At 38.7% G+C, this 26696-nt stretch overlaps 1 protein-coding gene across 1 annotated transcript in view; it reads right to left on the reverse strand.

Moving 5' to 3' along the window:
• The window catches only part of eif3h (eukaryotic translation initiation factor 3 subunit H), a 76630-nt gene that overhangs the window by 13112 nt on the left and 36822 nt on the right, over positions 1-26696 (reverse strand). Inside the window, exons 3-5 of the mRNA XM_005798988.3 lie at positions 26132-26299; positions 12180-12279; positions 8670-8819 (exon numbers count right to left, since the gene is read on the reverse strand). Of these exons, the coding sequence (XP_005799045.1) occupies positions 8670-8819; positions 12180-12279; positions 26132-26299 (418 nt within the window). The remainder of the gene's footprint in view (positions 1-8669; positions 8820-12179; positions 12280-26131; positions 26300-26696) is intronic.

The following is a 26696-nucleotide window of genomic DNA, read 5'->3' on the forward strand; positions in this document are numbered from 1 at the left end:
ATAATGACTAACAATTTAATTTGAACCCTCCATATAACCACAAATAAAAGAAAGTAAAAATCATTACAAGGGCTTGTTGGCATCTGCCGCCTGATTTGACCAGCTTACCACCTGTTTACCTTCTAAAACATTTTATGCTGCAAGTGTCTACAAATATATTGCAGTCAGAGAATCTGAATGTATGACAGTTAATTAATTACTACACTTTGTGCAATCCATGCAGTTCTTCATCATATGCATATTGCGTCAAGTGATGCATTAAAGATAAATTCGCTATGTATTTTGCAGACCGGGTACAGATGGTTCATTTCAATATGAGTGGGATTATGAATCATGTGGCATTAGCAAGACATACAGCGGGTACGGAAAGTATTCAAACCCCTTTAAGCTTTTCACTCTTTGTTTCATTGCGTCCATTTGCTAAAATCAAAACAGTTCACATTATTTCTCATGAATGATGTACACTCAGCCTCTCATCTTGACAGAAAAAAAACAGGAAAGTAGAAAGTTTTTGCAAATGTATTAAAAAAGAAAAACTGAAATATCACTTGGTTCTGCTCTTAAGGCCAGAAGCCTTTTCAGGACAATTAGCAAAAATCTCAGACAAGCAGTTAAATTTGATGCGGTCACTTTATTTTTATTTATTCTTTCAAACCAGGGGTTTAAAAACCAGAATAGTATTTTGTTTTCTTAAAAATAAAAAACAAAGCAAAAAAAAAAGATTTTCAATGGGAACATGTCGAATGGGTCTGCTTATCTGTCACACAAAAAAGGATAAAGTGAGAAACTTTGCTGCAAAGATTATCGATGTTGGACACAGGTGAGATCAGTGGAGCTAAGAAGGTGAAGAGGTCGGATTTTCCCTCAACCACCAAAACAATCGCCTCTGTCCCCAGGATTATAAAGCTATTGGAGTCCTGAATTTAAGGGAAGGAACAAACCAAACCAGAGGAATGAGAATACAACACAACCTTTAAGATAGTTAAAAAGAAAATCTTGCAAACATGACACTACATGCCTTAATATATGATTGCATTTCTTTCCCCTAAACTACGCAGTAGCAATTAAACGACATCAGGATTATGCATTTCAGAACAGCCAGCTTCTGCTGACAACTCCAAAAGGTTAAATTATTCACAAGCATTCTGATCAATATTGTATTAGAAATCGAGAACCGACTAGGTATTTCCAATCATTACGCGTTCTATTTAAAGGTCATCTTCAATGGCACCACATTCAGTGCACTGCAAGTCTGTTCATACATACTCAAATTCCAGTGGGACAATAAAGGACAAACTCTAAAATTGTACTGATGTGTGAATAGAAGAAATTGGTTGACATTCAGTAAATTGAAGGTTCAGAGGGGAGCTGTTTAACAAAGCTGCTGTGAAAATGACTTCCATTCTCTGAATGAGCATTTTATTCTGATGGAGACTTTTTAACTGATGGACCGGGGCACAAAATGGATAGCTGGATCACTTGCTTCCATAGCTGCATAATTTGTTTCAAAGGAGACATGAAATCCCCTTTATATAACAGTGGAGTGCAGCATTAACTTGGTTAAAATAAAGCTAAGATTTTTTTTAAAAAAGCAAAAAATTGGCTGTTACAAAAAAGATTTACATTGAAGTTGGTCCACATTTCAAAACCTTGTGCAAACCCTTTAGTTGATTTTATGTTTAAATCCAGCCCTGTCAATATTTTATTGCAAAAAGGTGACAAGTTGAAGAGAAGGAACTATGAAAAGCTTTGGTTCAAAATACCTGCTCTGAAACTACATCGCAATGGCTCAAGTTCATCTGTCAAGGGTTATTTTCCCCCCACATTGTATTCAATTCACAGCAACATCTCCATCACCACCTCCTCTGTGACCGCATTTCTCTGGCTTGTCCCAGCGCTCGGCCCCTTTCTTTTACTGGATACACATCATCAGGGTTGCCTGATAGCAGAGAGAGCAACTGTGCCATGCAAGAGCTTGGACGTGTCTACAGATAAAATGGGATGGAATATAATATATCTTGGATGACTTCAGAGAGGAAAAACAAAACAAAAAATATTTGACCTTGATATGCCTTGTTAAAGCTGAAGTAGGGAACTTTTTAAGAAATATATTTGCTACATATTTAAAACTGTTGCTGTGCTGTTACAGTATAAGACAGATAATCTTTGGAAAAAAAAAACCCAAAAAACTCCTCGCTGTGGTTCTACTGTCATCTGCATAAATACACCGCTCCTGATCAAAAACAATCAATCAGGACAGGGAGGAGGGTTTCAGCCCCGTCGATCACTCTGATGTATGCGCTGTGCTAATGATGGAGAAACAACTTAACATTCCAGGAACTGTTTATCCACTATGCTAACCAGCCTGAGCATTTGTGGGAGTCTCCATTGTATGTAAGGAGCTATAGCGCAGCAGAGAGCCAAGATACTGGGTGTGAGCAAGTGTGACTGACAGATATATTTCTGGTTGCAATAAACCAGGATAGTCATGGAACAGAAACTAACGTGGGACCAACTATCACTGCTAAGTGAAATTAAAGTTGCTAAGCCATGTCCACTAAACAGCTGCTTGCGGGCTGCACCTGAGCAGATAGCCTGACTAATTAACAAGCTAATATCAGCTTATTAAGCTTGAGTGAAAGATAAGAGCAGAGCAGCAAAAACCTTTAATGATCTGCACAATACAAATGCTTAAGTAGAATCTAAGGAATAATTTGGCTCTGAATATAAAGAAGATCATGAAGGGGGTCAAGGATTTTAGGAGGGAAAAAAAGAAAAAGATTTCATCCTCAAACATAAAAATAAAGTGTGTGTGGAGAGTTCCCACATTTATTCCTGGGGACTCCTATCTCTGAAGATCTTTCCTGGACAGCACACAGGAAAGAAGGACGAAGAAGGCCCAGCAGCAATTCCACTTCTTGAGAGTCCTCAGATGGAAAAGACTGGAGGGGATGCTGCTGGTGACCTTCAATTGCTCCACCATTGAATGTGTGCTGGTGTACGGTATCGCTCTCTGATACGCTGGCTGCACTGAGGCTGAGAGGAAGAAGCTGGGCCAGGTGATAAAGTCAGCTGGTAAGATAGCTGGCTGCCCTTTACACTCCATGTTCAAATGTATTTGCAGCAGTACAAGTTATTGTTTCTTTTCTGTTTAAAATAAATTATATCAAGTCAGGCTTTTTACAGTTTTAGTGGAAATACCTTTGTCCAATAAAACCAAAGCACTTTTACAAAATGTTAAACTGTGTAAATCCCATACCAGCATTAGCCTAACCCCCAGCAACAGGACATTAAAGTCAATAGGCAGTTAGGGTCAAGACCAGGAATGATGGAAGCAGAGAACTTTCTTTCACCAGTTTTTATGGACTAGCTAAAGGCCAGCACAAAATAACTTATTGTCTAAGAAAGAAAACTACAGGAACCTTTAGTAAAGTTGCTCTACAGTTTTCCAGAGTTGAGCCACGTGACATTGTCAGGAACAAAAACCTTTACACTAAACGTCAGACGTAAATAGAGTACCATCATTATGGCTTCTCCAAAGATGCATTGGGACAAAATTAAAGCAAACATTGTAAACACTGTTTGGATCCGTTACAGTCGGGCTCTCGCTCCTATTTTAAGCGACTCGACAGCTTAATGGCAAGAAGCTCTGCTGAGATCTCCCTAAAGGAAAACGTCCTGTAATGAAATCCAGTGGGAGGCGAGCTGTTGCTGGATGACAACACTCCACATGTGAGTCAGACCGTCAGCCACTCATGGAAGAGTGTTTTCCAAATTCCCAAACTGTGACTGGGAAAAGGTCACGCCACACTTCATAAAGCTTTTATGGACTACCTTTGAGAGACTGCAAAGTGCAAAAAAGGCTACTTGTACCACCAACTGATGTAGCTCAACCACTGCCAAGTTTCAACCAGCATCGACTATTTTTTGGTTGAACAGAAGAACTCATCCCGACTGCAAGCATTTTGTCGCTTGCAAAGACGCAGTCGTTGCAGCTGTAAGTGGAACTACGTTTAAAATAAAATGCCCATTGAACGCAATTGGGCATGTCGAAAAAGATCAATGTTAGCAGCTTATCTGTGTCCGACACCATCCTTGGAATAATGCTGAGCTCTGAATAGAATCTGCATGTATTTACCTTATGTTGACATCTCACAGAAACAAATGTGAACAGAAGAGGCAAAACATAAACCACACAGGTTTAGCTCCATGGACAGAATTCCCATAAAAGTGCCTGATAAACTGCTATCTAGTCCTTTCAGTTGCAAATAAGGCACTGCTACTTTGCTACATTTTATTTTTAATTATAGTCATTTAGCAGCTGACAGAGGAAACCTGTTTATTTAACGTGGGCCAACTGCGAAGATTTTTATAGCCTATAAATGCTTTACGTCCCGCTACAAGGGAAGATTGGGCCATAAATTAGAAAATAAAACCCCTCAATTCAACGTAAAATAAAACTTTTTAGATACAGCAAGAAAAGTAAGTGTAAAGATAAAAATCTGTGCCAAATTTGATTTTAAGACAAGCGGTATATCCAGTTCCAAAGCCAGCGGGCAGATCAATCATGCTTCGGGCTTGTGCTGCAGCCCGGGGCATATTTTACTCATAGTGGAGTAGAATCAAGCCAATAAAAGAAAACATCACACATCTGTAAAAAAAAAAAAATGCTGATGATAAAAAAGAGCAGGAAAGAATAATGATCCCAAAGAAAAGTTTAAATTACCAGAACAGCCCAGATGCCTGCTTGCAGAAACAATCGGAGAAAAATCTGCAGAGAATGAACTGATAGACTCTCAGTTGGCAACAAAGCATTTACAGGCCAAAGACAGCTGCCGACCGGAAGGGCGTCCAATCCTTTCCTCCAAGCGCTTTTGCATTTTAGGCTTGCAGAGACCATAAAAGATGCAAATAAAAAGTAACGCTGCTTAAAAAATTGAAGACTTCCAGCCTTTTGGAGGACATTTTGTATTCTACTTGCTTAGCTGCTCTCATGATTGGAAAATTTGCCCTGTGGTGCCCGTACTGTTTAATGCATTTCTATTTACATACGTTTCAACTCAGGTCGATCACACAGACAAGTGGTAATGGACCAGGCCAGCTGCTTAAATAGACAGAAAAAGTAAAAACGCTAAAAGCATTTTTTATAATGAACTACCAAGTGTCTGATGATTGAGCAGGAAGTGATGTTGAAGCTTAACAAACGCACTCCAGCCTGCGACATTGCAAACATAGAGCCAAGATGTTTTGGCTACGTAGCTGAATTTACATTCATGCAATCAATCACCACGATCAACATCATCATCTGTGGTAAGAACAACCCTGCTTGCTGAAGTGAAACTGCACTCAGTCAGCCTTATACACAGATGACATTGATGAATGGGCCAGCAGATTGGGAAATGAGACAAAAGGAAAAACATTAAATAAAACCCATTATCGTTTCTGGGTTCTATTTTTTTTTTTTTTTTTTCTGAAGGAGGGGAAATGAATAGAAAAGGGTGGAGCTGTCAGCCGAAGATGTAGAGAGATGGACATTACAATCCCAAACCAGAACAGAGCTGCACAGCAATCTGACAACTTCAGGAAACAATTTCATCTTGAAAGGCATCCCATCGGCAATCATGTCAGAAAGCCTATGGGGAGGCCTTCTTCTCCGCCGCTCCCCCCACATAGTTTTGGGGTGATATCACAAACCTGTGCTTCGACTTCAGAGCAGTCATCTTCGAAAGTAAATAACATGTAAGATAAGTGAGTCTACCTGACAACTTTAACAAATGATCGTATCTGTGTTTAGGAGCGGCTGGCCGTGCATTCTAAGAAGAAGGAAAAAAGGCAGCGTTCACACGACGCTCGGATGCTCAGAAGGACTCGGAGGAGAAGAATAGCGATTCCTGTGGTGATTCTGGGTAATGTACGGGTAAGTGCAGTGCGCTATGGGAGCAAAACAGTGTATAAATCAGCACTTCCAGTCGTTATTGTGCTAATTTCTCACACCTGCCCCTGGGAAGCTTTTTGATTAGCAGCTTCACAGCTGTTGCTCCACTTGCAGCAGTTTATCTCCATAAGTGATTGCTGATAAATTCTCCTGAGACTGATGCAGAGCTCCTCTGAGATGTAAATGTGAGACTTAAAGAGTGGGCCTCTGAGCAGATTCGAGGGGTGGATCTTTGCTCCTATGGCGCTCATTACTGATATGAGAAAATCTGATGGCTCGTTCTATTTCTGAACATATATTTGAATAAATAAGCGGGGACAGTTTTAATGTACCTACATTTTTGCATCAAGGTCAGCCAGGCAATACTGACAGCATGGTATGACCTGAGTGAAGTTGTACTTCTTATCTTCCTCAACTCTAATGAACTTAGTATAAAACATTTGTGCAGAAAAATGCTTTGTTTGTGCTGCTGTCATTTTTTAAAACATTACTAAGTTTCTGGAGGTCATTGAAGGTCAACCCATTTGTGAAATCAAACAAATTTAGTGTCAATCAACTGAGCTACATTTGTGTTGGTTTGTGCTTCCAAAATCTGTGTTTGTGCTGCTTTTCATATTAATGAAAGTTCAAAGGTCAAAAGTTCAACTAACCCCCCCGCATTACCCAAATCAAACAAAACTGATTTTTTTTTTTAAAGCTTACTTGTAAAAATCTGAAAATAGACTAAAGGATTCCCAAATCTCAAAATGTAAGTATTTCTGATTGTGAACTACAGATGATCAGATACAGTCCTTCTGTGAACCAGATATTCTCTGCTAACAAGACATTAATATTTTATGAAAATCAACAGGTCAACTTCAGAACTACTTTCTGTCGAACATAGCTTGAAGACACACACCTTTACATCTAGGTGAGCTCTTAATGCTCACCTAGATGAGCATTAAAATCTTAATGATTTTTAAGGCTTCCATTAACAGTGGGATTGATGATTCTGGTAAAACAATAGACTTTTTAACCACTACATGTACTCAAATTAAATATTTTTTTGGGATTGTGATACTGCAATAAAAAATTATTTGATTATAATTTTTTTTTAATGGTTTCACTATGGGTGCCAATAACTGTGAAGGTGCTGAAATGGTTCTTCAATGATGGACGATTAGGAAATTTTAAGTGCCTAAAATTCAGCTACCACATGAAGATATTCTGCATAATTGTCTAAAAATAAGGCTTAAATGTCGAGGCAGGACAAATAACTTTTTTTTTATTGTCAACAAATACCGCCATAAAACCAAAAGGAAGAAATTATTTATCCCATTTACATTTTCCGGCCGTGTACCACAGAACTTCATTATCCTCTAAAACTATTAAAAGCACATGAAAACAGCCACAGTAGAGCAGTAGGTGTCACATTCCTTCATTAACTCGGAGAATAAACTTCGTTTTGCAGTCTGGCATTGTTTATATGAGACGGTGGATGCACAGAATATGACCTTGTACTCATGGATATGTCACCTGCATATTAAACTATAGAAAATGATTTCAGTCTGACCCAGACATGGCAGCTCTCTAATGGTCAGTTCCTTGGCTAATAAGCAACGCAGAAATAAACCAAACATGTTGCAGTGTGAATTTACTTTATAATAATAAAGTTATCACTTCATAAAGCCGAAGCAGAACCAGCCAACTGCACTGATCAAATGTATTTGCTTCTTCAGGAAATGACTGCTACTGCATAAAGCTGGAGTTGGATGCATTCCCTCACCACTTATTTGAGATGATGTTAAAAAAGAAAAATGGATGCTTTTTGGAGACTCCAAACAGTCTTTTAGTAGCTCTCGCCGTGGTTCTCCAGGGTCTGCGTTCCATTCTAATGGCTTTTAGAACACTGTTGTGTTCTGACAACAATTCCCTAATGTCAAATCAATTTTAATTTAGAAGTGGCTGCAGGCCATGTCAGCAAATGCATCTTACGGCCTTCAAAGAGATACAATGACGTAGTTTTAATGCTTGAACAATGCTTTTAAGAAAGTCCCGCTTTCTTTGGAACAGAAGTACTCCCCATTACGGTGGTATTTATGTGCAAATGGATCTAATGAAAGTGACAGTGTACTCAGTGTTGGGCCATTTGGGGATTATGCTTTTTCTTTCAACAACCAGATTTCTTTTAGTTGGGTAGTGTTTTGGAAAGGGTTATGAAATGCTGAAGCATTGTTTGAAATGTTGGAAAAAGGAAACGAGATTTTGATTGGTTGAGAGTTGAATCTGATGATACAAGGTCATCAGAAGTGAGTTTGAATATGTTCACTGCAAAAACAAAGTCTTACCAAGTGTTTTTGGCCTAGTCTTTAGTGCAAATATGTTATTACACTTGAAACTAACTTAGTATTTTTTCATCGAGAATTATTAGCTTGTTTTAAGTAAACACATAAAATGGGCTACTTCCAGTGGCAAATTATTTTTTGGTCTAGAAACTAGACCAAAAATACTTGGTAGAATTTAGTTTTTTTGAAGTGTTTGAAGCCCCAAAATTACAAAGTTAATATCACAATCAAAAACACTTGGCAACCAAGATGGTTAAAAGAAACAAGCTAATAAACTCACTATTCCCCCCAGTTGAGCATGCAGAGACATGTTGCAAGCATTTCCCTCTGGAGGACTAAAACCTGCTAGAAACAAATCCTGGCGAAAGGTGAGTCTTCGTGTTAAATGTCACCGTGGGCTTATGTCTGACCTGCTGGAGAGGTTGAGCAGTTCGTGCTTGTCGGAGACGGTGGACTTGTCCTCCAGCTCCCACAGCAACACGTTGATGAGGTGGGAGTTTTTGATGACTATGGGCACCTCCTCGAACATGTTTTCAAAGCCGACGCTGGCCTTCTTCAGGCTGGAGGAACAGAACATGAAGATGATAAAACCACATGTTATAGCTGGCTTACATTCAATAAACTGTGGTGAGGCACCATTAAAATTCAAGCTGTTAGTCTGCATTTTCACTCAGAGGAGGACGAATGAAAAAAAAAAATTAGTGGGTAGAATCATATCACTGACAGAAATATGTGCCCTTTGTTAGTAAAGCGGATCAACCATTAAGCAATCTATATAAGGTATGCACTAACAGTTCTGGTAAAAAACAAACACACCGTCTGTCAACTGAGTTAAAAATATATAAAAGGATGTGAGGTTGTTTTAAAGGGGATGGCTTCCATAACAACCAGGCACATTAACCTTTAAACAGAGCTGTTTTTCTACCGAAGTACATTTGCATTCAATTTCCAAAACCTGCCTTTTACTGTTGAAAAGGTAATGTTTTGCAATATTACTCCCCACCTGAGAATTGTATCTTATCACCAAAAGAAAAAGGAAAATGAAAACAAATCTTATGCAAGTTGCATTTTGATTTAGACAGTTGCTTAACAGCACATGCCCCTGAAAGGGCCCCTGCCCCGATCTCCTGGCGACACTAAATGAAATGACTTTGGTTAAGTTTTGTTAATATCTCATGTACAGCTAATAAACAGAGTTTCAACACGTTTTCAGAGAAGATCACATGTGCCTCCAGACTCAATGGAGGATTCCAGAAGTGAGTGGTCAGATGAATAATGGACAAGCGAATGGATGGACAGATGGATAATGGACAGATGACTAGATGGAGAGATGGCTGGAAGGATGACAGACATAATCAGATGGATGGCTGAAAGGATGAATGCATAAGAAATAATGGCCAAATGAACTGACGGATGGATGATGAACAACCAAATAGATTGATGAATAGAGGGAAAGACAGACAGACAAATGGAGTCTTGAGAACGAACCAAGGAGTGCATGGTGAACAAATGGACGGAAGGACAGATAGGAGGATGGATGCGTGGCCGGCTACAGAACAGACAGATAACTAGACAGAGAAATATTCGTATTTGTCCATGGATGGACAGATGATAGACAGAAAAGGGGTGGAGAAGAAAAATACATTTGAATGGACGGATGCGTAAGAAATAGTGGGTTTATTTACAGATAAATGAAAGGATTGAAGAATTGTTGGAAAGAAAGACAGTTGGACACACTTGACAAAAGCAAGGATGGATGGACACATAAAAAGACACATGGACTGTGGAAAAACACCTCGACATATGGTGGACAAATGGATGCAAGGACAGACTGGAAACTGTTCCGTCTTCTTGTTCAATATTCATCCAAACCTGGAAACAATCTGCAGTTTTTCAGTCTGCTATAGTCCACTGTGGTACTCTTGCCCAGCGCACATGCTGCAAACAAATGTTAAAGACTGGCTTGGTAGATCCTTGCTCTAGGATCAATACACATAACTGCATTATTCTGCCTTGTGTACTGTACCACAGACCAGCATGTCTGTGCCATAAATAGGGAAGAAAAGAATAATGGAATTCTTTTAAGATATTATATTGATTAAAAGTCTTTCATATTCTAAGTAGAGCATCACCTCAGGCAAACATAAGAAGAGACGCTGATGCACAAAAGTGGGTTTTTGCCTGAAGCTTAAAACAGAGGACAACTCGTCTCAGAATAAATTATAAGAGTCTGTAGGAAAAATCCATAGTTACATAAATACTGCTTAGGAATTGACACAATTATCAATCTGGAGTACTTTAAAGTATTTTCTGCATTCTGTGACCTTTCCAAATGTCTGCAGCGTGACATAAAATGCTGCCCACAAGGAAACAGAAGGACAGTGCGCTGTACCATAAGCAGGACAAATTACTCAACCATACTGGACACTGGCACACTTAATGTCAAGCTCTCTGTACGTTGGGCCCCACTGGATAAAGTCAAAGGTTCCCTACACGGGCGGACTAATTTGATGCTGTAGATTGTGTGCTGAAGTGGACACTATTGACCACAGCCTGCACAGCCCAGTGGAGCTGGAGGGAGGTTCAAAGGGATCAGGCCACTCAACTCTTATCTCTCTGATGCTTTTCATTTTAAAAACATGAACAACATTTGCAAGCATATAACCTCAAATATAGATGAGAGAGATGGAGGGGGTGGGGGTTATGCTGACTGAAGCTGGCATTGGGGAGAAGACACTTGAAGTTTAACACCTTTGTAGGACAAAAAAATTTTTTATAACTAGGGGTGGACAATATGGACTTGAAGTTTCACTACAATATTTGTGGTACTATTGTGATGATGATAAGCGACAATAAGAACTATATGTATATATTTTTTTTTAGGTAAGTGTATGGCTGTGACTCAATGGCACAACATCCATAGCTCACAAACAAAAATACTGCTCTAGAAAATCATTCCCATTTATAATACATTTCTTTAGGACACCAATCACAAAGAATTGTGAGTTGAACCACTAAGTTGCACACACGGCATTTAACTCCATTTTATCATATGCAATAAATTAAAATCTTAAATTTATCACAAAAAATAGATGACACAAATGCCCAACCCCAACAATCACTGATATTGTTGCATTTCTTGTAAATTTGCATCGATATCATTCTTAACCATCATATACCAATCATATGCTTATTAAAAGCACTGATTGTAGCTACAGTAAATCATAGGAACTAATGAAAAGCTCCTATGAAAGTCAAAGTAGGCTTTCAACTCGTGGCCAAACGCTGGCTCAGGAAAAGACTGGGGGCCAAAAAGACAAAAATATATAAAAATAAAAATAATAGAAATAGCAAAGTGCAATAAAACAGTGCTGTTAAAAAGTCCCTCTGTTTGTAAATACACTTTGTAGGAGTCAGAATGCAAATCGGAAGGTTCTGAACAGTCCGTCACCTAACGCCTGTGGGGTTTTATTATTGGACAGATAATGCTTGTACTTATCTGAACATGTGCGCCGTGTCCTCACGTGTGTTTGTGTCTATGTGAGGCCGGCTGCACTCGGACTGCTCCGAACCGCAAGGAAAACAGTCCCCTCATTACGTTCATTTTTAGCCGCAATTTAAAAGCAATTACGATAAGCCTTGAGGTCAGAAAAAGCGTAAACATGGAACATTTGTTCGACGAGCAAGGGCGAGCTGATAAATCATCATCATCTTCATCAGCATCCATCTCCAACTGCCAGTAAATGACTCCCCCGTGGACGCGCAGTGCTGCATTTGCATCCGCTGAATAAACAGAATCAAGAAGGGGCGAAAAAGCTACGGTTTTAATTCTACATCTCGGTAAGCAATGTTTGTCCATGAGCGGACACGCAAATGCAGACAAAGGATAGACGAGTGCGTTGTTCTGTGATGTTACTTACCCTTCAGGGGTGAAGTCCTTCTCTTTGCAGATCTCCATGAGCTTCGGGGTGAGTCTGTAGGCTTTCAGGGATAGGGAGCCTTGGGCTGTTTTTATAGGATCTACGGTCAGAGAGGGGGGAAAAGTTCTTAAACAGAATCATGTATAACTAATAAAGTAAACAATCCAACTTTTAATTTCATTGCTTAACGTTCAAGTTTTAAGTGAGCCAGCTTACAACAGACATACACGATGAGATTTGTACATCAGTCTACCAAAGGTCTTCGATGTCTACTGGTTGAGCTCTATCAGACATGCCAGACAGCCAACCAAGCTTATTGCTGAACCGAATGCAATTTTCTGGCCGATTCCAGACAATATCACCATGAATCGGTTGTGTTCCTAAATGTGCATCCCAGTTCTTTAGCCTTGAGGACACTGGTGTCCTCATAGACCCATTGACTAACTTGTAAGCGTTTTGAGGGTGACAGTTAAAGGGCTGATGACTGTGCTTTGTTGTCCATCGTTTCCATCCAGGATGCCATCACACAGAACCAAGAGTTTCACATTTTCCAAAATGTCTTCATTTACAATATTAAAGAGTTCCTCTCATTGGAACTGAGGGACAAGTCCCAACTCCTGAAAGACAGCTCCACATCATAATCCCCTCTACACTAAACTTCACAGTTGACACTAATCTGTCAGGAAAGTTCAGTTCGCTTAGCAGCTGTCAAACCCAGTTTGGGTTGCCACACAGAGAGAAAGGTTTCATCTCTCCAGAGAACATGTCTGGATTGGTCTACAGTCCACTTGGTGATATGCTTTAACCCCGGTATCAAATGTTTTGCATCAAAAAGCTATCAGTGTTAGCAATATCATAACAGCAAAGGACTGCTTAGACAAAATACAGCATTAAGTCTATTTCAAGTGTCACACGTTCACTCTGTGCTTATTGAAAATATATCTCGACAGTGGAAATGACTAACTGTCCAGCTTAACTATATATTTTCTTGATATCAAACATCCTTATTTTGCGATGCTCCTGGTGATGTAAGGCTTAGATACAGCTGCTCAGTGATGGAAGCCAACTCTAAGAACTTCTATATCCATTGCTTGTGAGCTAATCTAAAGGCCACATGAAGTACAGCAGTCTGTAGCAACTGATTTTGCAGAAAGTTGTTGACCTTTGCACTAAGTGCCTCAGCATCCACTGACCCCATTGCGTTTTTTTTCCCACAGATTACCTTCAGATAAAATCAGGTAAAACATATTTCTGTTGTAAAAATTTTTGGGGACGTATAATGATACTGTGCTACCATGTATATTTTACCATATGTATTTTATTTAAACTTTGATACAGTGAGTGCATTTAATTTCCTGCATATAGTCCCATCACAATTAGATGTTAAAACAAAGTGCGAACATACAGCTCATTTAATATATCTAAGATTGTTGAAATATGTCAGCTAATGATTCACTATATAGTGAATTTTTAAGGATGCAGCCATGTTCTGTGGATGCTCTTTAACTAAAAGCTTAATGATGAAGTTTTACAGGCTTGCTTTCTAACTTTCTGGCCATTAAACAAGTTCAACTACTGGATCTGCAAATGGAACGTAATGACATGACAATAATAATAATCTGGATTTGTTTCCGTTAATGAAACACAAAGGTTTGCATCTGCCCTCCGTCCCCAACACCATCAGCCAGACATTATAATAGCTCCAACACAGAAAGCATTGTGTTCCTGCTGACAGTAAAAGTGGTTCATTGAAGACTCATTTCGAAATGCTGCTAACGTACTTGTGACAAAGTACAAAAAAGAAGTCTTGAGCCGTCACTCATCTCTAAAGTTTTCTTCCGAGAAACCAGACTTTAAGTTGCACTCCGACTTTGTATCGTGGTGTGTCCGTGGAAGAATATAGTGCCTTGCTTAAGATGTCACACTCCTTGAACGTTTTCTTATTTTGCCTCTTTACAAATCACCAGCTTCATTGGATGTTATTAGGTTTTTCAGGAAATGAGAAAACACAAAGATGTGCACAATTCTACAAAGTTAGAAGGAATATGATGCTTGGGTTTAGTTTTTTAAACAAAAAGAAAAATCTAAAAAATGTGGCATGCATTAATATTCAGCCCCTTGTTTCTCAAATACCCTCTAAATAAAATCCAACACAATGAATTGCCTTCACTGGTCATCTAAATATGCACCCTGAACACCCCAACTCCACATTAACTTATGGCAGTGGAAGGATCATGCTTGAGGACCTAGATACACCTTTCTTCAAGAGAAAAGGGTAAAAAAGGAATAAAATAATTCAGATGAAAACAGATTCAGGTTTTAAAATGGCCAAATCAAGGTGGTGCATGCTATGTTAGTCAAGCTCAAAAAATACCATCAAAAAGAGTTTGTGGTTGTAGCATGACAAAATTTAACTTCTGTGAAGCCAATCCGGTTAATTTAGTGTGTTAATCTAATTTACTCATCTGTGAATACGAATGCCAAAGAGCTATTGGCAAAAGATGGACGCTGCACCTCAGAGCTGTTGTGTCTGGATCTTCCCCTACTTATACGGCGCATGACTCACAAAATGACTTTCTGATATATGCAGTCTTTAACGTATGAAGATTGTTTTTACCACCCTCCACACGTCCTGTTTCCGCAAATTTTTATTTAAAAGCAAAACGGCATCCATATGCTCTTCAAAACCTCTGAAGGAGAAGACTGAAAATGAGGAAAAAAGTCACCAAGATTCAAGAAAATGAAAACAGAAAAAAAAAGTCAGAGGACCTTCAGAAAGCTTGAAAAACTATTGATGGAGAAAATATTAAACTGTTACAATCAAGTCTTTCTGCCTGGAAATGCAATAGAAAGAAATCTAAGATGGTATGAAACAATTCAAAGGTACAAAGTTCCACAAATGATTTTAAACGTAATACACAGTCAAATAGAATTTCTACAATAATTATCCAGGCAATTAATAAAAACTAGATGCAAGCTATGAGTTTTTTTCTCTTTATGCAGCAGGTGCAATAACTGAGATTGAACCAACTCAGAGTGAGCAGGATGCAATTTACCTGAAGTTTTTGTGTTATTTATTCACTTTCCCAAAAAGTCAGCCGTAACAAGCTATTTGCCTACAGATTCTCCAGTCAAAATAAAGACTGACGGTTGACAGCAGGTCTCAGTTGTTCCCTGGTTAGAGCAGAGAAGGCCAACACGAGGATCGGTCCTTTAAATCCACAGGAAGTGTGCTGGCTGAATTAAAATACTGAGTGATCCTGATTGAACTCTAAAGAGCCTCTTGAATTCAGACACAAAGCCTTGATCTTCTTCTGCGAACAAAGACCTGCTTCTTCCATGTGATGCACAGATAATTTTATGCATTAGTCCTGTTGGTCAGTATGCAAGGGAAACAGAAGGCACTTATGTTTGATCTGCAAATGTCAAAAAGAGACTCAGATCAAGACAACCAAGAGCACAGAATAAAGTCTGAAGGAAAATGCCTGTTGCTTCCAAATAGGCCTGTCACGATAACAAATTTTGCTGAACGATTAATTGTCTCAAAAAATTATTGCGATAAACGATAATATTGTTTGAAGACCTTTTGACACTGATTTAATGAAAATGGCGTAATAATGCATGCGATTTCCTGCCAAAGATAGATACACTTTATTTTCAAAAGAACACTAAACACTGGAACTGATAAACAAAATAAACAAAACTACCAAAAACAAATATAAAATGGATTCTCAGTCTCCATTGACAAAAAAATTACTTGGAAAAAAAATTAAACAACATAAAGCCAAAGTGGAAATAAATACTGCATTCAACCAAGAGTGCAGATTATGAAGTCTGTATACTATGTTGCCCTTCAGTAATAATTAGATTTAAATAGAAAAAATGGGCACATCTGACTACCTGATGCAATAATTCATACTACAAGGTTCTTTTGCCCCTATTTTTCCCCTTAAGACAATCTTAGAATGCCTGCCGTTCTAAGATTGTCGCTTACGATTTCGTAACCGATCATCCTGTAGTGTTTGGTGTGTTACGGTAGATCAGGGGGCTCAATACGTCGATCACGGGAAGGTTTTGAGTTGTTCTCGGCAGTGGGTGACAAACTGAACGCCGCCAAGACGATGAGACCAGCACTTTCTCTTCTGACGAGCTTATCAAAATATTCACTAAGATCCTAAACTTTTGTAGCTTCATTAAAGAATAATATATATATACAGTACAGACCAAAAGTTTGGACACACCTTTTAATTCAATGAGTTTCCTTTATTTTCATGACTATTGACATTGTAGATTCACACTGAAGGCATCAAAACTATGAATAACACATGTGGAAATATGCACTAAACAAAAAAGTGTAAAACAACTGAAAATACCCCTTATATTCTAGTTTCTTCAAAGTAGCAACCTTTTGCTGTGATTACTGCTTTGCACACACTCTGCATTTTCTTGATGAGCTTCAAGAGGTCGTCACCTGAAATGGTTTTCACTTCATAGGTGTGCCCTGTCAGGTTAATAAGTGGGATTTCTTGGCTTATAAATAGTCATGAAAATAAAGAAAACCCATTGAATTAGAAAGGTGTGTCCAAACTTTTGGTCTGTACTGTAAATATATATATATATATATATACACTGCTCAAAAAAATAAAGGGAACACTTAAGCAACACAATATAACTCCAAGTAAATCAAACTTCTGTGAAATCAAACTGTCCACTTAGGAAGCAACACTGATTGATAAATATATATGTCACATATATATATATATATATATGACATATATGACTATATAAATAGTCATATATATGATACTTTTCTATTCAATTATTATTTGTTTAAGATCTGAGTTTAATCAATCCCAATATTAGTTGTTCAACAAATTACATCATTATTGATAATTTCAGAACAAGGTACTATAAAATATTGTAAAGAAAACTCGAGCTCATCCCACTTCCCCATGCTGGAAATTTAAGTTTAACAGTAATAATAAATAAAGTTATCTTTAAAATGAGTCACTCAAGTGACATCAAGTGACAACAGTAGACTTAAACTTCAATAAAATAAATCTGGTGTGTTGTGTGTGTTGTTTTTGTCTCCTGCAAACTTTGCTTTAATTCTATTCCTTTTTTCTATCTAATCATAAGAAATCATAGTCAGTCAGATTCGGTCATGAAACAGGATGAGCAGGTTTCCTGGAAAAAGAGGAAGTAAGTTTCCAGCCTGCAAATTTATAAAAATAGTTGAGACTATTCCTTATTTTAAAGCATGAAAGTTTTAAAGAATGAAAGTCTAAACATTTTGAGTAATTGGATAAGATTCAAAGTAAAATACTTATATTAATATTGGTTTAGTTATAATAACACTTACATTGGTGGGAATGCTTGCAAGTAAAACAAGTAACTGTAACTTTGGTATCAAATAATTAGAATCATGGATTATTCTTGGTTTCTTTTCAGAAAACATCTGTAATAACTCACATTAAGATTACAATAAGAGTAATTAATAAGTTATGGTTATAAAATTATAAATGAAAGCTAAATCAGAGAAGCTAAAGAAGTTATAAATGTGATTTTGACATTGAGCTTGAAATGGTGTAAAAAGGTGTAACTGCAATTAAACATCACTGATATGTTGGAGGTAGATGGTAGGTGAAAGGTTAAGGGAAAAATGGGAACTAACAGGAGAGCAGAGATGATCAACGCCTTATTTGGAGACAGATTGTTGAACAATTTAAATGTTTCAAAGAAAAGGTTGTGCAGGCCATGGTCATAGGAGGACCATTGGGCAATCCTGAGACATTGTCTGTAAAACAGTGATGGATATGAGATCATCTGTCTAAGCAGACAGCCAATTAAACAAGCACAGCATCAGTGCTAGCCAATGCAAACGCACCAAAAGGGTGGATAAACTCTATCAAAGGTGGGTGCAAAAGAGGAACCTTTGGTTGGATCCTCCAGGCAGCTTCGAGCCAAGATCGAGACAGACAAAGAACTCTGCAGCTGAAGAAGAGCCGGGGCCACAGAGCCGAAGACTGTCCTGCTCATGGAGACCAATCCGTCAGCCACATGTGGCTTCAAATCGCACTTCTCTCATCAGCTGGGTTCAGACCCCAAAGACAAAGATGAAGATAAAGGCAAGGACCAAAGGCAAAGACGAAGAACTGGCGCCTTCTTTCCTGCCAGCACCCAAGTCCTGTGTGACCTCACCATCCATACGGAGAAGAAGCTCATCAGACCTACAGAGATCCCTGCCTTCATCGATCAACTTCTCCTCCTGCTGCAGCACCTTCTTCATCATCAGGCCAGGTCTGGGGTTTGAAAAGCCATGCTCCGTCCGTCTCTCTCAAAGGTTCCCTTTTTTAGTTCTCAGTGTGAGCATTAGGGAAAGACAGACAAGATGATTTATTTTACTTATTTGATTATTTCTGCTACTGAATTAAGCTGTACTGACCCTTGCAAAAATGCCTTACTAATAAAATACTTAGCATAAAGAAAATCTAAAAGATGTTGTGGACATTCAGTTAATGAGTCACCTTAAAGTTCTTTGATGGTTGTAAAATAGCTATGATGTTTTATTCTGGAGAGGAAAAAGTTTTATAGGTTGCTGGTAGCTCATATGTAAAACAACATCCTTGGGACTCGCCGAGTCACTGAAACCAACCTGATTCTGTACCAAGTGCAAGTTGTCATAAAGAGAAGAGCGACCGTTAACAGGTGTGCTCTATGAAACTAGTTGGCTGCAGGCTGCACAGTCTGGCTAATTGACAGGGGGAAGAAGGTTGGGACACCTGGATGTAGTTCGTCAGGAACCAGGCGAATCTTTTCTCGATGCCAGCTTAAACAGAGTTTACTTCAGTTCTGGACAGGATAAATCCCAGCAAATTTAGGAAACTCAATTAACCCGACAGACGGAGTGCTGGTAGCACATCTCCTCTCTCAGAAGAGGAAGTAGAGAGTGAGAGAATAGAGAGAGAGAAGAGGGGGAGATGTTGCGCAACAACAACATATAAAATTTGATCATTAACAGAGAGTTAACAAAGATTAGAGAAAAGTTTGTTTTGCAAATGTTTATAAAATCTAAACAATTTCCTGCCAGAACCAAATTAATAATGGATAAAGACAATTTATATGGCAGCAGGTACAGAAAACCAAGGTAGAAATCTATTGTTAATCAATTCATGTGAAATAAATGGGAAAAAAAATTACTTATTAAATATTTGGTCATTATTTCAGTTTGAGTCGGGCAGAACTTATCTGTTCGTTCCCATAGCAACGATCAGAAGCAGGACCCTCCCCAGAGCCACAGTGACCTCACTGATGAGGTCACAGACGACATCATGAACATCACAACAGATCAAAGAAGTTCTGAGGCTATAACTGCTTGAATCTCAACACATCAGTTAGAATCCAAACGCTTCAGTGAGATTCAAATTTTGTGTCTAGTCAGGATTTTTGTGTTTCCAACATGCCATACCCTTTAATTTTTCCACTTGGTTTTGGACTAGGATATCTGGTGACGACAGGGATGAGGAAAGTTTTTGACCATTTCTTTCCTGGAAACGACTCAGATGAAAGTACCTCTGAGGAAGTTGAGAGAGATTTGTTTTGGGACGGGCTTCCATCAGTTCCCACAGATAAAGCTGACCCGGCTGGGGAAGTTTCGTCTGTCGAAACTCTGGGTCGTTTCTCAAGCTCCCAGGATGTTGAGAGCGATTTGTTTAGGAACGGGCTTCCATCGGTTCCCAGAGATCAAGCTGACCCGGCTGGGGAAGTTTCTTCTGGGGCGAATCTCAAAGCACAGGTTTTGATTTCAACAATTTCATCTCCAGCGTGTTCAGAGAAGACATCGAGAAATGGCACATCCTCCAGGGTCTCTGAATGTAAAAGTTCCGCAGACGGAGCGTCAGGTTTAACACACAGGAAGCAGCAGAGGAGCAGCAGAAAGACTGTTAAAGACAAAACTGCCCCAGACGAAGTAGGTCACTCTGAAGATAAGGAAAGATTTTGGGAACAGACTTTACTGATTCCCGAAAAGAACGACTACCCCGGATGGGGTATTTCAACCTCAGAAGAAGAGGAAAAACTTTGGGACCGGGTTTTACTGCTTCGCCAAAAGATGAACTGTTCTGGATTGTGAGGTTTTCTATGAGGAACGAAAAGATTATCCTCAGATTCCAGCTGCCATAAAGACATCCTCTGTAGAGGACAACCTCTGTTAAAGTTTCCCAACAGGTTCAGAAATCGTTCTCAGTTTTTAAAGCTTTCTGAACCTGTTCTCAAGAAAACGTGTACAAAAGCAGGATTCATAATGAGAAGCAAACACATGAAGAGAAACGCCACACTCCATAGAAAATCCCACCTAATGGTTTCTCCTGCCACTAATTTCCAAAACAACAAAGCTGATTTTTTAGAGGAGGAAGAAACATTGAATTTTGTGAATAAACTACCAAAAGTTAACATCGTGTTTGCAGGTTTCTCTCCGGGCGCTCCGGCTTCCTGCCACAATCTAAAGTCATCACTGTTTGGTTAATTAGCCCCTACATTCTCCTTTGGTGTGAATAAAACATCGGGCTGCACAGCGGCTCAGTGGGTAACACTCCTGCCTTGCAGTAAGAAAGTCCTGGGTTTGAATCCCAGCCTGGTTCTGTCTGCATGGGGTTTTCTGGTTCTCCATGTCCATATGTGGGTTCTCTCCGGGCGCTCCGGCTTCCTCCCACAGTCCAAAAAGATTTAGTGTGATTTATAATGGATGGATGTTAATAATAATAATAATAATAATAATTATTATTATTATTATTAATATTACCATTACTATATATAAATAGATATATCTATCCATCTATCAATCAAAAGATATATCTATATAGATATATATATCTACTGTATATCTATATAGATATATAGACCTATATATATCTATATATATATATTTGGCTACCTGTCACATTCAACAACGACGATCTACCGTAACACACCACAATCTTAGAAAGACCCAACGTTCTAAGATTGTCATAAGGGGAAAAATAGGGGCAAAAAACCTGTAGTGTGAACTATTGCATCATGTAGTCGATGTGCCCATCTTCTCTATTTAAATCTAATTATTACTGAAGGGCAACATAGTATACAGACTTCATAATGTTTTGGTTGAATGAAGTATTTATTTCCACTTTGGCTTTATGTTGTTTAGTTTTTTTTCAAGTAATTTTTTTGTTAATGGAGACTGAGAATCCATTTTATTTTGTTTTTGGTTGTTTTGTTTATTTTGTTTATCAGCTCAAGTGTTAAGTGTTCTTTTGAAAATAAAGTGTATTTATCTTTGGCAGGAAATCGCATGCATTATTACGTCATTTCCATTAAATCAGTGTAAAAAGGTCTTCAAACAATATTATCGTTTATCGCAATAATTTTTGAGACAATTAATCGTTGCTCTGAGATTAACTCTGAGATTTTGTCCAGAGAAAGGTGAGGCACCACATCCAACCACTCCCTGGTGTGGACGTGGATATTGACAGGAAAGTGGGGGCCTAAGGAGGAGGAAGTGTGGCCAACGTTCCGATTATGTTTGCAACGACAATCAGCAATGGAGAACCTGAAGGTTTTGGTTTTGATGGACTCAAATAAACCCAGATATTTCATTTTGTCTTAAGGACAAATAAAGTGTCAAGCAGATAAGATTAAAGACTGAAATGTATTATTATGGCTGACTCAAATAGACCCAGATATTTAATTTTGTCTTATAGAAATTATTTGCTGATGCAATCATAATGGAAACGATTCAGATAAGCCGATTAGTTTCTACTCTGTACAGATCTATCTATACTATGGCATTTTATTTTAATTATTCTTTCAAGTTTATATTTAGATAAAAGGTGTACACCAATATCCAGGCATTAACTTTATTGGACAGGAAAACCCAAACAAAGAATAAAATGCAATATATGGCTTGTACCACCCCTGATGTGGTTCTGAAAAACAAGGAAGAAGTACACAGGTTCTGTTAATGGAGACGGAACTGGTCAGAAATGGCCAAAGCCATGCCCATGGAGAAGCGGCTTTAGATTCATCTACAGACGGTGAAGCACGATCTCCAATTCTGCTTGATATTTAGAGAAAGCGGTAATTTCATTAGAAGCTAATCAGTTTCTCAGCCAAAGTAACTTCAAAACATAAACCTCTAATTACCTTTGTGTGTGTCCATGTCAACCTTATCGATAAACTAAACTGACTTGTTCAACGTATTTACCCAACTGGTTTTAACCACCTGTCGTCCTGTACAGGCACCGGACACCGGATCGGTTGGCTGGCTGATTGATTCTTTCATCGGTATAAAATGACCGGTGAGCTAATGACAAAGAGAACTAAAAAAAAAAAAAAAAAGCAATCGATGTTTGTTTCCCCTTTGACTTTAAGCAGAGATAATGTAAATTCCTTTGGGGTGCTTTGATCCGTTAAGTGCTGCATTATTGATTGACATTAGCGGGAGGCCTCTTTTAGAATGAGAAAAGGCTGCGGTGCCCCGCTGCCAGAGCCGCCGGCTGGCAGAACCAGTCACAGACTTGCAGCTGGAAAATTCTTCTAATCTATCTTGTGTCTGAAAATGATTTTAAAAGGTAGAACTTGACAGAGTTTGCTGGTGAAACTCAAAGCTGTCTTGTTTTTTTTTTTTTTTGATGAAGATAGCAGTTCTGTTTTTGTCTTTCACCTGAAAAGTGAAAGACAAACACTGTGAAAGTAAAAATCTGTCTTCATCAAAGATTTCTAATCTGTTAGCTTCCTGTGTCACGGTGACAACTTTCCTTTTGCTGCTCATAAATCTGAGGGGAATAAAACTCAACAACGACAGAAGTTTGCTGCGTGATCAAAAATTAAAGCCTGGTGTCCAAATGTGACAACATGTCTCCGACTCTTGAAGTGCATAATCTGCGTCAGAGTTACGTACCAAACGGCTAACTGATGAACGCTTTTATCTAATTAGCCGCCAATATCCACGGGATTTATGTAAAATACTGCCTCTGAACTCAGCCACTCGGAGTGGTCATAAATTACCATTCGTTTAGACATAGGGGGATTTAAGGCCAACACAGTTTATTGTTGAAAGGCTTTCACTTTCTGTACTGTTGGTTTAAATATTGTCTGGAAAATTAACATCCTCTGTAGCTGCATTGTCATGTGGCAGTTACAAGCAGCTCTTAAAGATTTTCACAAAGAAGCTCATGGAGGCACATTGTATCTATTAGTGTCATGTTATTGGCAAGGAGCCACCCAGCTAATCCTGTTTGTGTCTTCCTTCTTCCCTCTCTGTAGCTGACCTTACTTAAAGGTTAACAGTACCTTAACCACAACATTTCCTCACTAGTGCGACTTCTATACATGTCACATTGAAGGGGTTGGAGAAGATGGCGCTTGCCTGCCAGACCAAGAACGTCGGATTAAGTAAGGGGGAGGGAAGGAAAAGAAAAAAACGTATTTCGTTAGTGTAATTACTGTGTCACTCATCTACTCCCAAAACCCCAGCAATTAATTTCCGAGTCCTGTTCTGTGTCATGGGTGTCTTTGCAAAGAAAGATTTGGTGTGTCTGTCAAACTTCTTTTTATTTCCAATTGATGAGCTGTTTTATTAGCCTCTGACCAGTTGACTTTTGACCTACTGCCCTCAGCCTCCGTGATTCTGGAGTCTTAATTCCTTCCTGTATGTGTGTTGTGTACAGCTATTACTCGCTGCTCATCAGAATTCGGCGAGTGTGCATATTTAGACTGACATAAGGTCGTTCTGAGATTATACTTTTGCAAAAAACACGATTACAGTCATTGCCTTGAGCAGATACAAGATTATGAGGGGAACAGGAGAATATGCAGCACCACCAATCACTCTACAACTCTATTATCTAGTCAGTGTGAAAATGTCTCCAAAATGATTTGGAAAGAGTCTTCAACCACAAGGCCAATATTTTTTGAAAGAGATTTCTTTATAGATCAAGACAAAATGGAGCTTAGTTGTAAAGTAGAAGTAGATTTTTTAAATAGATTTTTTAAATTAAAAATCCAAAAAGCGTGTATTGTATACAAATATACAAAATACCATCAGGAGTCGCCTTATGACTAGTTCAAATGAAAAGATGTTGTTTTATGTTGATTTTTGTCCCTATTTCCCCCTTCCAACAATCTTAAAGAAGCCCTGATTATCGAGATGTCCCCCAAGCTAATCTTCAGAGATATCCCTGGTATGTCAAGAGGGATCTGATTGACTCGGAAGGTTGTCGTTTTGAATTTATATTTTTTTTTTTTTCGATTAACCATAGTGCACAAGCATTCGCCATTGCTTCTTCTCAGTGGACCATGTTTGTTTACTCTGAACTCACGTTTGGTGTTGAGAGGTTTGCCCAAATTTTTTGATAAGTGATGAATTTCACTCATTAGTACTCGTCTGAATACTGATGAGTGAAATCGGTTGGTGTGTGGAGTGTTACTCCTGTCATGTGGCTCGACATCACACGCTCTACGACCAAACCTAAGATTTCTTATCATCATGGTATGGTGTCAGATTTTGAAAATCGGCCTTGATATCTTGCAGTGTCAACCAGGCATTAGTAGTACACAGAGTCTAGATTTGTCTCTATAAATGTGGCTGCTCTACAAAGGTTTGACAGAAAACATTAGTGAATAAACCATATCATTTGTCCAACACACACGATGCTATGCATGGTTGAAAATAAAGACATATCATAAAACATGATGGTGGTGGCAGTCTGCTATGGAGGAAGAGTGCTTTACTTAACAAGAAAGAAAGCTACTGACCAGACTTGATTGAAAGCTGGATGGGGTAAAAACAATGCAAATCTGGAAGAAAATCTGTTTTGTATCTTGCAAAAGACAAACATCAAATTCCAGTGGGAAACGACCCGAAACATAAAGCAACAATGGGCAACAATTTTCGTCTCTAAATGTAAAAAGCAGGTCGAGTAAAATCTCCAAAGACTTTCAGCTATTATTGTAGCACAAGGCGATTTGATAAAGGTTGGACTAACAGGGGGTGAATACAAATGCATGCAACGCTTTATCTTTTTTTTGTGTGTGTGTGAATAAAAAAATGATAAAGCGTGGCAGAATGAAGTGTTTCTTTCTATTCCTATTATATTAATATCTTGAAAGGCTCTTTAACTGCAACCATCAAAATGACAGATATTTTTCTGAAATATCTATTATCCAAAACTGAAAATTGCTTTTCTAACATTTAAAACCAGAACACAATATATTAGTACCTTTCTCTGGTTGTATTTTTAGATAATAGAGATCAAAAGACACTAAATTTGTCCTGAGGTTCTTTAATCGTGCCTGACAATGAACACTAAATGACTTTCATCAATTCTCTTGTGGAAGCCAAGGAAAATACAGCGTACCAAATCAAAACAAGCCATGTAATTTTAGCCTGTATGTTAGTTTTCTTCTTGTCCCTCTACAAGTTGTTCCCTGGAGACTCAACGATACATCTTGGAGTTAAGGTACAGATCTAAACTGCTGCTGACCTACTATTAAGGAACTGCTTTCCCTCTGAACAAGCATGAACTTGTTCATTAGTGGCCATCTATGAATTGGTGCCTGACAAGTGCACACCACCACAGTACATCTCACCTCTGTGTTCCTGCGCTATACTTGGTCAATATAACACTTCCTCCCACTGAGAGCAATAGACTGAACTTGACTAGCACATGTAGCCATTACCTCCGTTGACCGATGCTTGAACCCGGCTTCGCCGTGTAAGCAAATCCCATTTTTCCAACATCGTTTGTCTCAGTTACACTGATCTGTTTTAAATTACAAGCCTGCAATGATTGGTTCCGTCATTGCTTCGATTCCGTGTTTGGATTATGTTTTTGACCTCTTCAAAACAGACCATCTGTTGTGACAAATGTCAATTGCATTGATTTGAACACTTTAACCTTCAGTGCGGGACTACTCACCATAGATCAGAACAACAGACTCCTCAATGGCGTGTTGGTAGCTGAACTGGGAGTCTAGCAGAGCTCGGCTGACAAAGGAGCCGTAGTAGGTGGATTGGTACCAGCCCACATGCAGATGGTCAATGTTGACGTGACGCAGGGAACGCATCATCTCCATCTGGTACTGAACTAGAGGAAGAAAGAAAGGAGAGAGGTGAAAACCATGAGTGATGAGGGGGAAACTAGGAGGAATGGAGGAAACTTTTACTGGAATCCAAACTCATTTTGTTTGGATCTTTAATTAGATAGTGGCCATCTGGAAGTGGACACGGAGTATAAACAGAGGGATAAAAAGTGAGAAAGAGAAATATAGTGAAATAAATTAGCAGCTCAGATGTGAAGGACAAACATGTTAAAACTAAGCAAACGAAAGCCTGCATTTTCTCTCAACAAGTGATTCTGAGGATTTCTAAAATTGCAATAATCTCGTGCTTTAGGTCAGATCCTAGACAGATACACTGGCATGTTTCAGCTCCTGGGCAGGAGGCTAGATACATTATAGAGAGTCTTTTCATTATGGCGGACA

Source organism: Xiphophorus maculatus, chromosome 3, assembly GCF_002775205.1.
Source record: "Xiphophorus maculatus strain JP 163 A chromosome 3, X_maculatus-5.0-male, whole genome shotgun sequence".
In the NCBI taxonomy this organism is placed as follows: Eukaryota; Metazoa; Chordata; class Actinopteri; order Cyprinodontiformes; family Poeciliidae; genus Xiphophorus; species Xiphophorus maculatus.